Raw genomic sequence first — 14,901 nt, forward strand, 5'->3', positions numbered from 1 at the left:
CGAGAAAACAAAAGTGAGGAAAAGGAAATTAGCAAATGCCACAGGGAAATATTCTAATTATTAGCAGTGAGTACTATAAAGAAAAACTCCATGCATTCTCTTCACAAACTCATTCTTAGTAAAATCAAGTAAACCTCAGTCTTTGTAAAAGTGTTGCTTAATCTCAATGCTTGCAAAAAAAAAAAAAATTCTAGGGAAATTAATGCAGGTTAGTTTAAACCTTCTTAAAAATCTAAATGTGTGTAAACAGAACATTTAAAACTGAGGCATTTAATAGAGTCCTAATCCACTGCACATCCATACTTTTCTGACCTGGAGTTCTTAGGGCTTACAAGGGGAACTATTTTAGTACCATAAATGGAACCTCAATAATCTACAACTTAGGAGGTAATTTTATTCCTAAAGAAGTCTCCACTACATCAAACAATTGGACGTTCAGTATCCAAAGATGCCAACACAGAACTCTGCCATGACTGTCACACATGACTCCAAACTAAGGATTCCCTTTGCCATGCAGGGTGGCGTCACTTGTACTCATGTGAAATACCTACTTCCCCCAGGTAGACTGTCACGGTCAAAGATGCATAGCTTGTATCCAAATTCATTCTCCAAAACTCCACGGAGGGTCAGTAACACAAACTCTTCTTCCTCAGCATTCCTTGCATAAGATACATAAATATCATATTCCTTCCCATCTAGCAAAAGGAAGAGAGATCCAATACAAATTAGAAAAGTTTCATCATCATTCTGCATTTTTTTAAATTGAACTCTTGCATATTCGACACTTTCACGTTTTTACATGTATGAATTATCTGACAGATTTCAGGGTGATTTCCCACTTGTGACAGGTCTCCAGGCAAAATGACTATTTTAAGGAGTAATTGAAAATTTTTTCTGATGTGTCTCCTACTCTCATATCGCGAAGTTTAGTTTTTATAGTGGAAAATAAATGAGGTTTGGCTCATTCAACTATGAATTAACACAATCAGGATGCAAATAGTCAATCATAGGTGCTGGCAATTAATACCATACTGAGAATTTATGGTTCCTGTCTTAGTTTGTCACTACCAATATATTAGAATTATAAATGGAGCAAAACTTTTAGAAAGTGTCTAAGTTATTTATACCTGAAAATAACTGCAATTAAAAATATAGATTCCATAAACCCATCTTTCCCGAAGGTGCCTAATTATAAACATCACCTCTCAGTAAAAATATAGGTTCTTTGTCTCTTCTGCCACACTACCAAATGAAAATCTTTATGGGATGAGTCTAAGAATCAGTATGTTTAATTGTTCCTTTCTTGTCACCAGGCAAATTTGCACTAGTACAGTACTTCTAAAACTTCAATGTGCACTTGAATCATTTGGGAATATTGTTAAAATGTAGATCCTGACTTAGAATAGGGGTTAGGCTTAAGATTCTCCTTTTAACAAGCTCCCATGTGATGCTGACATTGCTGGTGCCTAGACCACCCTTAAGTACAAAGAGTGTAAGCCTGCACTGTCCAGGTAGATCTAGCACACCAGCTACACGTAGCTCTCAAACACGTGCAATGCAGCTGGTCCGAATGGAGATGTACTTTCAGTTTAAAATATAACACAGGCTAAAGTATGAGATTTTGAAAACCAAAAAATAAGACTAAAATATCACCATTAGCTTTTAAATATGCATGATATGCTAAGACAATAATGTTTCGAATACACTGGGTTAAGTAAGATATATTATTAAAGTTATTTTCACTTTCTTTTTACTTTTCCTCCTGTGACCACTAGAAAGTTTTAAATTACATACGTGGCTTGCATTGTGTTTCTATTTGGACAGGCTAATCTAGACTAAACACATATTGAACCAAGAAAGCAAAATAATATACATTAGAAGGATTTTTAATAGTAAGGGCTGAAACCGAAGACAGTTTGATTAAATCTCCCAGTTATTCTTGCTTTTATCAAGCCAACATGTTTTCTGAAAATGACAATAGAAGAAGGTATTTGCATCCAACTTTTATTACTCACCTAAAATGGTTTCATCTGTTCCAAAATGAGCCCGGTAAAATAAGACCATCTCCAGCCAGTAAACGTGGTAAACAACAATGAGAATCACTACCAGCAGGACTGTGGCTCCAAAACCACATGCTAATTCCACTGTGTATCTTGGAGCTATCAGTGGAGTGAACAACAAAGAAACAATTGATTTCTATGTGGTGATCACAGTGATCCATCATCCTGCAAATAGCCGGGTAAACCAGGCAGCTGAGCCATGCACCTGACTTATATGTGTGAACAAGCAGAGATAACATGATAGGTTTTAAGCACTATGTTTTAATGCCAGACCATGTCATATTTATCTTTTTGTTTCCAGCACCTGATGTAGGTGTTTTAAACTACTAGGTGAGTTGAATAGACTTTGATATTATATAAATATATATTAATGGTATATAAATGGTATATTAGTTATATATATATATATATTAGCATTAGAAAGGATTTAGAAGGTCATCTCATTCAACTCATGATCTGATACACGAATCTCCTCAAAAATATTTTTGAAAAGTGTAATTTCATCTTCTGTTTGTCCAGCTCTTGGGATGGAATCCTTACTACTACCCAGACCAGACTATGATATTGATAGAAGTTTAATTGTTGGAGCATTTGGGTTGTGAAAATCTTAATGTGTTTCCATTAGTCTTAATTCCACCCTCTCATCAGTGCCATATGGAAAAAAAAATTAATTTCCTTTCCTATAAATTTGGAAAAAAGCCTCAAAAATCTTATATTCATTGGGCAGAAACAGAGGGTATCCACCAAAGCTGAGTATGCTTGGGTTTGAAAGTATCTTCCCAGGTTTACAGTTCTAGGACACACATTCTGAAAGTTAACTTGCAATATCCAGGTATGGACAGATTCCCACGTTATCTGCTTACTTTTATAAGAGAGGCATTTTAGCAATTTCTTTGGAACTATCAGAAATAGAATGAGGTATTTCCTGACTTCGTAAAAGCTAGAAATGTTTTAACTCAGCCCTGTAAAGAAGGTCTGTCATGACCAAACCACCAACCACCCTACTGGCTCATTTACCAGTACCTTCCCCTCAAAAATGTCAGGAAGATTTTGCTTCGTGTCTTTGCTCATGCTGGGACTTCTGGCGGAAAATACTTCTTTCTTTTTCTTTAGTTTTTAAGTCCATGCTCAAATGTCATTATTTTGTATAAGCTTTCCTAGAATAAAACTCCTCTTGCAACCTGACATCTGCCTGGCAGAAATTCCTACTCTTCTCATTGTTTGCAATTCTATTATAGCATTTGTATTCTATTGTAATTTGTCTACAAGTCTGCTGCTCCCTCTCTCTCACTCCCCACTAAATTCTACATCTATAGTCTTCTAGGTAAACCTATGTTTTCTTCATCCATCCTACCACTAGAATACATAGGATCTCAATGAACGTTTCCAGATAGAACCATTCTGAAATATTTAAAAGAAATCTAGTACTATTATGTATCAACAACTTTATTTGGTTGCTTTGTTAGCTTGTGATAATGAAGCCTAAGTGTTTGAAGAAGGAATAGAATATTTGGATCTGAAGAAGGAGTGGCTTAAATTATGTAATAGTTGATTTGACAATTACTTATTAACATCTATTATTTGCCAGAAGCTGTTGGGGATACAATGGTAGATCAGACCAAAAGGGTTTCTGACCTTTTAGGGTTAATATTCTAATGCAAGGAAATAAATAATAGGACAACTATTGCTAGGTAGTGATCAGTGTCATAAAGGAAATAAATATGATGGGGGGGGACTGAGAGGCTGGGCTGGAGCAGAAGAGGCATATCAGGTTGGGTAGTGAGAATAGGCTTTTTGGTCACCTGAACATTGTGTTCAGTGCTTGCCAAGGTGTGTACAGAGGAATTTTGTTCAAAGCTAGGATTGTTATCCAGGCTCTCTGACTCCAAAGTCCAGAGATCTTTGCAGAGCTCTGCCATGAAGTTAATTATTGATCATATACTAGTGGAAAAATCCCTTTTGAAACAGGTATCTCTCCTAAGGGGAAAATGGTAAGCAGTCTGGAGCTGAGCCTGAAGTTCTCTAATTAAAGGGCAGATCTTAGAGTTTCAAGTTCATTATCCTAAACTTGGGATGCTAATCCTATCTCAGAGATAGCCGCAGAACTCCGCAGTGCAGTGCAGAATTATTACCAGGTATTCTCATGCTTGTTCCATGAATAATGGTGTTTAAAATAAGAAAACTCCATCATTGAATGTCAAAAGCTATGTCAAGTGCAACTGCTGAAAATTTACTAAGATCAGTTTGGGTAGCTGGCATGAAAATTGCTGTGTCCTTGGTATTTCTGAGCACATGTTATGTTAACAGTACACCAGGGTAATTCCCACGTCATCTTCATTATTTGCTCAGTTATTTTGGGTCCTTCTGGCTGGACATTTTGGAATAGGGAAGAAAAAAAAAAGAGGTCAGTGGATGCACTTACCTGAAATGGATTTAAGAAAAAATATCAATAGATATCTTGCCTAATGATCAAGAGATCAATTACCCTCATAAATTTCCCTCTGCCACATTCATTTTACTACTGCCTATTTTATTTTTAGGGAGGATTTTTACTTTGGTTTTGGGTCATTTCATGACACGGGTCATGTTTACAGACTGTATTTTGTGGAGGCCATCTTGATGACATCAAGAGGTTCCTAATACTATTTCACTAATTGAACTCTTAAGTAATCCACAAGCCTGAATTTCTAAATGGCTTGAATCACATGCAGAAAATGTTCTAAAAAGCTTTCCTCTAAAGCTCTGCTGGTTTGCAGGGAAAGGATGACCCTCAGCCCACATTTTCTGTCTGCCCCAGCTGGAACCTCCATTGTTTTGGCATAAGGATTTTACTCTGATGCAATCCCAGACCAAAGGATTTCCAATCAGGAAGGGGTGATGCAATTTGACCAAATTGCACTCCTAAACAGCTTCACTCTTTGATCTCACTTATAATTGATGTAGGATATAGCCAATTTTAGCCACTTGCTCTGCTGTTATTCCCTGAATCAGAATCCCCTCCACTCCTTTTCCAGTTCAACAGTAATAACGGGCTCCAAGGTCCCTATTTCCAGCTAACCGCCCTGAGTTAAACCAATCCAAGACTTTAGCTCCAGTCTTTTTCCCTGTTTCAAGTTAGTGGTCTACAATCTTGTTTCTTCTTGGTAACCTAACTTATTTTCTTCCTCTTCATTAGTTGGGGCCTTGCTATCCACAGGGGCTCTGAGCCCAACACCAGCTGCTTGACACTGGACTTTCAAGTATCTCCTGCCACAGAACCTGTGCCTGTTCTTCACTAAATTGCTGAGACTTCTTGATAATTTGGGGAGCCATGTAGTGACCACTTCTCTGAATGACAAACAATTAGAATGTTTTATTTAGATGACAGTAAACCAGAGAGCTATCAATGAATTAACTCGCAGACCTGCTTTGTTTGATTATCATAGTGTTTTAAAATGTGTGCATTTTGCCTGTCAGCTTCTGGCCTTAGCGAAGGAATGGATACTGGAGTGGCTTTCTCACCATAGTATTTACAATGACAGTTTTCCTAAGGTGGACCCACTGGTAGTTGGTCTGTGTGCGATCTGGGTGAGAAAGGACATCAAACAGTTGAGCCCCACCATCACACTGGCTTCTTGCCTGAAGGCACTTTCAGACCATGGCAGAGAACGGGGAAAACCACAAGTATAGTCATCACGGTCAGCTAAGGACACAGGAATCACAGTTCAGAACTACTGAGTTGGGTTGAATTTACAGGCCTGGGTAAAGAGGGAAGAACACTGTGTGGAAGAAGCGCTCTGTAAGTCTGCAAGGGGTGACCTCAAGTCTTTGGAAAAATATAAAGCTCTGCATAGGTCGGATGACACTTGACAAAATCAGGCAAAGAACAGGGGCTAGTGAAAGAAACTACCAGGGAAGGAACAGCTTCCAGGAGACTGGGAATTGAACAACTCTAAGTGCACATGCAGGGCTGGGGGACACTTGAGTTAAGACCAGAGTAAAGACACTTTGGCTAGCTCCCCATGTGTTAGGTAGAGACCCCAGAGAGTCTACATATGTCCAGTCTGGCCTTAGGGAAAAGGCTGTTTTTTAGATATACTCTAGCAAAGGTAAGCAGAATACTTCAAAAAAGCAAGCTGTTAAGCAAGTAAATTAACTCCCTCTGAGAACAAAACAATACTTACTTTCAAAAATCAGACACTCAGTAGTGCAACATACATAATGTCCAGCATATGTTTTAAAAAAAAAGGACAAGAAAAAGAAAAAAAAAAGACCCATAATCAGAAGAAAAATCAGCCAATAAAAACAGAATCAGAGGGGCACCTGGATGGCTCTATTAGCTACGCGTCTGACTCTTGGCTTTGACTCAGGTCATGATCTCAGGGTCCCAAGATCAAGCCCCACCTCGGGCTCTGCACTCTGCTGAGAGTCGGCTTGAGATTCTCTCTCCCTCTCCCCCTGCCCCTCCCCCTGTTTGCATGCTCTCTCTCTCTCAAATAAATAAATAAATCTTAAAAAAAATCCAAATCAAAATTGACAAAGATGATGGAATTAGCAGATAAGCCTTTAAAATGAGTGTTATAAATATTCCTGTTGAATTAAAAAAAAGATGATGGGGCGCCTGAGTGGCTCAGTCGTTAAGCGTCTGCCTTCAGCTCAGGTCATGATCCCAGGGTCCTGGGATCGAGCCCTGCATCGGGCTCCCTGCTCCACGGGAAGCCTGCTTCTCCCTCTCCTGCTCCCCCTGCTTGTGTTCCCTCTCTCGCTGTGTCTCTCTCTGTCAAATAAATAAATAAAATATTTAAAAAATAAATAAATTAATTAATTAAAAAAATTAAAAAAAGATGATGAACATCATTAACAGCAAATAGGAAATATCAATAGGGATATTTTTATGGAGAAATGGAAATCCAAAAACTGAAAAATACAATTTTGAAATTAAAATTGCTGCAGGTTAAACATCAAAAAAGAAATGACTAGTGGAAACTAGAAGCTACCCAAATTGAAACACAGGAACAAAGAAAGGATGAAATAAAAATGAGAACTTCAGTGGCCTGTGGAACAACCCCAAGTGATATATATTAAATTTGATGGGACTACTAGAAGAAAAGGAAAGAATGAATGAATGAAAGAGCAAAACATATCTGAAGAAATAATGGCTGAAGATTTTTTCAAAGTAAATGAAAAATACAATAAACTCATGGAACCAAGAAGTTTAAAGAACCCTAAGTAAGATATAGTAAAATAAAACTACACCAAGAATTTGATAAATTTCAACAGACACTCATCGTTTATACATATATATGTATATATGTATACTCATAATCTATATACACACACACACACGGGAATTATAATTCTCTCAGCAAACCAAAAATAAATTAATCCCTCACATAGATAAAAGTCAGCTACAAAAAACCTATAATTAACAGCATATTTAATATATAAAAACTGAATGCATATCCTCTAAGATAGGGAACAATGCAAGGATGGCTGCTTTGATTTCTACTGATCATGGTACTGGGAGATCCAAGAGAGTGAAAGAGGCAGAAAAAAGAAATCAAAGGTGTAATGTTTGGAAAGGAAGGAGGAAAAGTATGTTTATATATGGGTGACACAATCAAGTGTACAGAAAATGCTAAGGAACCTAACAGACAAAACGAGCAGAAACCCTATTTAAGCAGTGAATTTGGAAAAGTCAAAAGACCAAGATCAAAACATAAAACTCAACTAATTTATTTCTATTTTCTCTCAACGAGCAATTGAAAAGTGGAATTTTAAAAATACCATTATAATAGCAACAGAAACAAAATACTTAGGGATAAATTTAACGTGCAAGACCTGTATACATAAACTAAAAAAAAAAAAAAAAGCTGAGAAAAATCAATGAGAACTAAATAAATTGAGAGATATATCATGTTCATGGATTGGAAAATTCAGTATCATTATGATTTCAATTCTCCCCAAATCAATTTATACATTTAATATGATCCCAATCTAATTCCAGCAGACTCTTATGTAGAAATTTACAAGCCAATACTAAAATCTATATGAAAGAATAATATGGTTTTCAGAATAGTCAGATTAATCTTTGAAGAGAAAAAAAGGAGGAAGACAATAGTTTCTGACTTCATGACTTACTTTAAAGCTATTAGTCAAGACAAAGTAATATTTGACTAAAGAGAGACGAACAGATTGATAGAACAGAATAGGGAATGGAGACATAGACCCACAGTCATAATTTTTTTAGGTTAAGTTGTCAAAACAATTCAGTAAAAGAGGGAGAGATTTTTCAATATGAGGCTAGAACTGATTTCTATATGTAAAACAAAATAAAACAAGACACTAAAACTTAATCCATACCTCACAGTACAAAAAAATTTTTGAAATGAATCATAGGCTAAAGTATAAAAGAAAAAGCTAAGATTTTCAAAAATCAAAGACTGCTAACACAGGATTTAGAAAGTACTAACCATAATTGAAGAAATTGATAAAATGGACTTCATCAAATGTTTTAAAATTCTGCTCATCAAAAATAAAATGAATGCACAATAGTGAAAATATTCACAAAGTCATATATCTGATATATATATATATATATATATTATTAACAAACAACTCAAGAACAAAATGGGCTACTCATTAACAAACAACTCAAGAACAAAATGGGCTAAAGATTTTAATGGCTACTTCACAAAGGAAGAACTATTAATTAATGGTCAGTAAGTCCATAAAAAAGTACTCAATATCACTAGTATCTGAAAATGCAAATTAAAAAAAATATAGTGTGATACTAGTACCCACTTACTAGGATGGCTAAAATTGAAAAATTTGACAACTCCAAAAGTTGGTAAGGATGTAGAGCACCTGGAATTTATATACATTGCTAATGGAAATATAAAATGGTACAACCTCTTCGGAAATAGGTTTGGCAGTTTCTCATAAAGTTCAACACACCTTGCCTTAGTCCCCACCTCTCCCCTATTATAAAACAACTCCATGTTTAACACATTTACATCAGCTGCCTCTCCTTTGATACTTTGCTTTAACTGACTAGATGAAATTGCACTGTCCAAAGACCTATCCCAGTGAATTCTTCTTATTTTGAGCCCTTCCTGTCATCTTTTTGATGAAAGACATAGAATGCTTTGTCAATGAATCCAGAGAAGGACTCATTACATATGACATATGAATGTGAATACAGATATCACCTCTGAATCCCAGCATTACCTGGCCGAGAATAGAAGCCAAGTATAAACCCTCAACACCTCTGGTACCACAAGATGTACACAGCCCAGGCTGAATTCTTTGTAATACTAATGTAATTTCAGCACAGATCATCCAGTCAGTGGATGCACCTGTCATTTCACATTCCTGATGCCATTCATACTCAACCATTCAGAGCATGGCCTTGTGGGAAAGGGAGCTACTCACGTAGCTCTGGCAGGCAAACTTCTGCATCACTCTTAGACTAAACATGATTTTAATTGATTGTTCAATCCTACCTGACAATAAGTAAGTAATTTATGTCATCCTCCATAATTGTTTCTCAAAACACATGCTTCAAAAAACGAGTCCCACAAAATGCTCCATTACTTCAGGAATCAAATATATTTGAAAAAAACCAAAAAAACAAAAACAAAAAAACCCTGCCTCCTATGTTCCAATTCCCCTCAGATATTCACACCAAGTGTTAATAATGTAAAGACTCTAAGGGGCCCTTGACTAAAATAACCTGACTGATTTTGTTTAGCCTAGCCTTTAATGATACTTTATTTACTGTAAAAGCCTTTGTCAAATAACACCTGTGAAAATTTTGTGGCAATAATAAGTAGACTTAATATTTGTTGAGCACTTAATATATATGTATATAGGCCAATAATTGCGCTGAGTACCTTAAAACAACCTTATGAGACAGTGGTATCATTTGCTTACTTTAAATATAAAGAAATTGAAGCTCTGAGAGGTTAAGTGATTTTTTTTCAAGATCACAGGGTTTAGGATGCACAGAAACCGGGATTCCAACACAGGCCGTCTGAGTCTAGAGTACATATAATGAACTGCAGTACTATAAAGAGTCCTAGTAGTATTCTTAGGAACTAACTTTGGGAAACTGCCTTATATTATTTGGTTGAGTCTCGTTGCTTTACACTGGCTTCTGAGGGGCAGAAGCAATGAACTATCCAGAACCAATCCCCTAAGACTTTTTAAGTGGCATATAGACTTCAGGACTTTGCTTTTTACTTTCTAAATTATAATGAAATGTTACAGTGAAGCCTGTTTTTGCATCAGCTTAAAAAAAAAAAGTTTGAATCCCACTGCAAAATGTAATAGCTATGAATTAATTTCTTTTTCTTTTTCTTTTTTTACTTTTGGTATAAATATTATAGGCTCTATCTGACAGAAGGATCCATGATGATTCTGAATGACGTGACTGCATGTGTGATAAATCATCATTATCTTTCTCTAGGTCATTGAAACACATTCTTGAAGGGATTAATTGTCAGGTTCTGTGTTAGGTGAGAGACCCAAAGATAATTTTAGACATTGTCTGTTTCAGTAGCAACAGCTCACACAAGAGAGCTTTATCACTTTTATTTATTGTAGAAAAAATTAGTAATATCAACATAGAAATCCTTTTATATTACTTTAAGTCACAGTTTAAATAATTTTCATTTTAGCAATTGTTCTAAATGTTTGAATACTGATACATAGTATTTAAAATGATCATTTTAAAATTATATTTTTGAGAAAAAATATTTTATATTTTACTTAACTACTTGAATATAATTAGATGGTTGCTATTTATAATGTTTCATTATTATAGATAATGCTTCTAAGAATAGCAATGGGTACATAATTCTCCTTCTGTTATTTGTTCAGAAAAAATTCCAAAAGTATTAAGTCATATGGTATGGTCATTTTTTTTTTTTAAAGATTTCTTTATTTATTTGAGAGAGAGAATGAGATAGAGAGAGAGAGAGCACGAGAGGGAAGAGGGTCAGAGGGATGCGGGACTCCATCCCGGGACTCCAGGATCATGACCTGAGCCGAAGGCAGTCGCTTAACCAACTGAGCCACCCAGGCACCCATGGTATGGTGATTTTTATGAGGCTTGAACTCTGCCATCAATGATTTCTAAAAGGGTCTTTACAATCCAACAATTATATGTGACTCTACCAGTATAGAGTCTCTATATCTTTGGTAGCTTTAAATTATTTTCTTTATTTTTCATTTTTCATGACTGTACTGATATAAAATTATGCCTTTTCATAATCATATAGATTTTTTGGCCACATATGTGCACTAAGTTACTAAAAGTATAAGAAACAATATTTCGACTGTCTTCACATAGATGGAAACTTTCCCTCAAGATTTTTTCAATTCACCTTTGATTCATTACTATGTGCCAGATGTGCTAGGTGCTGGAGCACTGTCTTCTCATTTCCCTTATTCACCACATTGTTACATTTGGAGTTCACAGACGCATCTGCTGAGTGCATCCATTACCTTTCTGTTTCACCTTGGCTGCTTTGTCAACCTCCCCTTTCGCATTTCTAGCATGACAGACATAGTTGCGCTTGAGATCCTCAGCAGTAACTTTTTTGATGTTCAAAATCTGAGTTCTTGTTTCATCTTCAGTTGCAGTCAAACTTACACTAGAAATAGGGGGAAGAAAATCAAAGCGTGAATGAGACGCAGGGCCACGTGCTGTGTGTGAATCAGATAAGGAGACAACCACAGGGCCCCAAGGTGAGGGCGGCCACAATGTCCACGAGCTGTGTTGCCTGAGCTCCAATGGTTTCAAAGGAAGGATAGCTTCTAGACTCCAGTGCCATTCTTTACCTTCTATACCACACACAATCCCAGTATCCAGCACAAATCCCATTGCTGGCAACGTATGGCAGATCTCTCTTCAGAGCAAAATGTCTCCTTCCCTCAAACTTCTGAGATAGTATTCTGTATCAGCGTAGAGAGAAGCTTCTGAGGCCAGATCCATCTGGGTTTTGACCCAAGCTTTGCCATTTACTGGCTAGATACTTTGGGCACAGTAACTAATCTTTCCAAGTCTTGAGTTCCTCCTTGAAAGAGAGGTAAGTAGCAATGCCTACACAGTGCATTACATGTATTGACTTACTCAAGAACTCTGAGGATTGAGTATGTCAATGTCTAAGTATTAGAACAATTCTTTTTTTTTTTTTTTAAGATTTTATTTATTTATTTGACAGAGAGAGACAGCGAGAGAGGGAACACAAGCAGGGGGAGTGGGAGAGGGAGAAGCAGGCTTCCCGCGGAGCAGGGAGCCCGATGCGGGGCTCGATCCCAAGACCCTGAGATCATGACCTGAGCCGAAGGCAGTCGCTTAACCAACTGAGCCACTCAGGCGCCCCAGTATTAGAACAATTCTTAATAAATATTCATATAGGCAATTATTACCATCCTCAGCAATAGTTCATGCTCATATAGCTAGGGATTCCCAAAGCTTGGATTTTGAACACAGGTAGAATATTTCAGTAAAACGGCTGAAACTCCATGGGTTAAATCCTAACATAAAAAGAAGAGACTTCTCAAAGCAAGTAAGCTTTATGAAAATAAATACATCATAATCTCAGCATGTCAGAGATCAAGTGCTTTGGGTCTAAGATCAAGATTTAAAATCCCTTGGAACTACTTGCTCCAAAGAGAAAACAAAATCTCTCTCCTATAGCTGACATCCAGGTTCTCCTTCCAATGAGGCTGACTGTCAGTCATGAGAACTTGGTCAAGAGTTGTGATGGGTTTAGCCTAAACTGAGCTGCACTGCTCCACTCTGGACACTGAGTTGTGTTGCTGTAGCAGCGAGGACAGACAGCATGACCTTCATTATTATTCATTCGTTATTATTATGAGGATAGGAACCACAATGTTCAGAATTCCTTAAGTGATCAATAACTCTCCCTTTGTGTCTCCAGCCACATCTTTAACCAATTCCTTCTGCAAAAACTGCTCCAATTTCAGGAGTCTCCTTCTGTACCTTTAAATATGTGCTGCTTCTCTAAATTCCAGCCACTGCACATCATTTTCCTTTTACCAGGAACATTCTATTTCTTTACCTAGTTTATTTCTACTCATCCTTCAATTTTTTATTTAGGTACTGTACCATCTGAGAAGCACTGCCTCATCCCCTAAAACTGACTGGAATCCTCAGCTAAAGCTTCCGATAATATCCAATATTCTCGTCACTGCATTTATCACAATATATTGAAATTTCTGCTCTATCACTCCTACTCCAATAAAATCTACTCAGTTAGGGATGGAGTATCTTGCATAGCACTTGATGTAAAGCAGACATTTTATAACCTCTGCGCAAAGTGTGAGTTTACTATTAGGAACAACACATCTTTAAGTTTAAGTAGCCAAAGATGTATTTGCATATCATGTTAAGTCTCACGGCCCAGAACTACTTTGTCATGTAGTTGGTCAGCTGCTAATTTTTATTTATTGTTGCTGTGAACCAACTGTTGTCTTGCAGTTGTGTACTTCACTTATGGAAGGATCTTTTGTCTTCAAAGACCCATATTTTCCTCCTTGTCAACCCAATCCTCTTCAAAAATTTATATTTATTTAGAAATAAAATGACCCAGATTGTTATTTTAAGAGTGGGCTATATTACCACCTCATCCACTTTAAAAATAAAATTTAAAGAATGTGAATGTATTTAGCCAATATTTAAAAAAATAATTATCAATTATAAATGTAACATGCATGCTATGTGAGTTAAGAATGAGGAGGAAAATAGGAAATATATGTTTACTGCAAGAAAAGAAACTAATACAATTTATCTGAGGCATAAATACGGACTTGAGAAAGGAAAGAACAGGGCCACACTGACCAGCTTTCATGTATTCAGAGCCCTGTATTGTGGCTCTTCATTCATGTGGGCTATGCACCCCATCTACTTTCAAGTGGGAATCATGAATGTGTGATTATTAGAAGACATCTGGGTCTTGAATTGAAAGTCCAGTAATCCTGCTTCGGGATGCAGCCACTAAAGACTTGAAAATCTTGCAGATTTTTGGTAATGATGGGCCAAAGTCAGAGTTTTTACTTTCAATGATTAGTATAAGCCAGAGGGCATTCAGTTGAGGGACAAACGTCGATCACCCCTTGTCTGAGCCAATGGTACCTTTCATTAACAGTTACATCAATATTGGTGTCATCTGGCTTTTTTCCGTCAATGGTCCACCAAACCTCATTGCGAGCATCCTTCAGGAAAGTGAAATAGACTGTACAGGGGATGAGTAGCTCCTCTCCTAAAAAAAACAAGTTAACCCATCAGTTTGTAACCTTCCATGGCTACACTGGTTTCACTCTGTAACTAATCAGAAGCTATAAAAGTGTACTTAAATACTTCTGAGTAATTTTCAAGTCACCTACCATAGTAACGTACCATACTTCATTGCAAAATAAACAAACCAAGAAAAGAAGTACAGCAGTTTTATACAAAATTTCCAGAACGACCATCTTTTTATACAATCCATAAATCCTGTACCATGGCAGTATTTGTTTAAAGAGGCTCTGACAACATCCTTTTTAGCCCTAAACTTCCATGGACTACTCTTATCCTTTGTTATTTCCCTCACAAACAGTGACTAAGGAGAGATTCTCCAGACCTTTTGTGCTTGGTGCAGAAAAGATGGGGCAGTGCCAACACTGAGGGGCAGGCCAGATCTTGAAATGCTCAGGTTATCAGGGTGCAGTCAGTATGTTTAAAATTTACATATATACATATATATATATATATAATGCAAATATTTGTATGTTTATAAATACTACTGTTTATGAATAACAAATCTATGTTATCTTCCTGAGATGGAACATG

General features: G+C 36.7%; 1 protein-coding gene across 3 annotated transcripts in view; it reads right to left on the reverse strand.

Moving 5' to 3' along the window:
- Positions 1 to 14,901, reverse strand: part of IL1RAP (interleukin 1 receptor accessory protein) — a 125,957-nt gene that overhangs the window by 9,870 nt on the left and 101,186 nt on the right. For all 3 annotated transcript variants that reach the window (XM_088025055.1, XM_028101119.2, XM_088025054.1), the window contains exons 7-10: positions 14,206 to 14,332; positions 11,550 to 11,698; positions 2,016 to 2,159; positions 552 to 695 (exon numbers count right to left, since the gene is read on the reverse strand). In XM_088025055.1, coding sequence (XP_087881181.1) covers positions 552 to 695; positions 2,016 to 2,159; positions 11,550 to 11,698; positions 14,206 to 14,332 — 564 coding nt within the window. The remainder of the gene's footprint in view (positions 1 to 551; positions 696 to 2,015; positions 2,160 to 11,549; positions 11,699 to 14,205; positions 14,333 to 14,901) is intronic.

This window comes from Eumetopias jubatus, unplaced genomic scaffold (genome assembly GCF_037043125.1).
Source record: "Eumetopias jubatus isolate StellerSeaLion01/CBP00866 unplaced genomic scaffold, mEumJub1_p1.0 scaffold_1, whole genome shotgun sequence".
Lineage (NCBI taxonomy): Eukaryota > Metazoa > Chordata > Mammalia > Carnivora > Otariidae > Eumetopias > Eumetopias jubatus.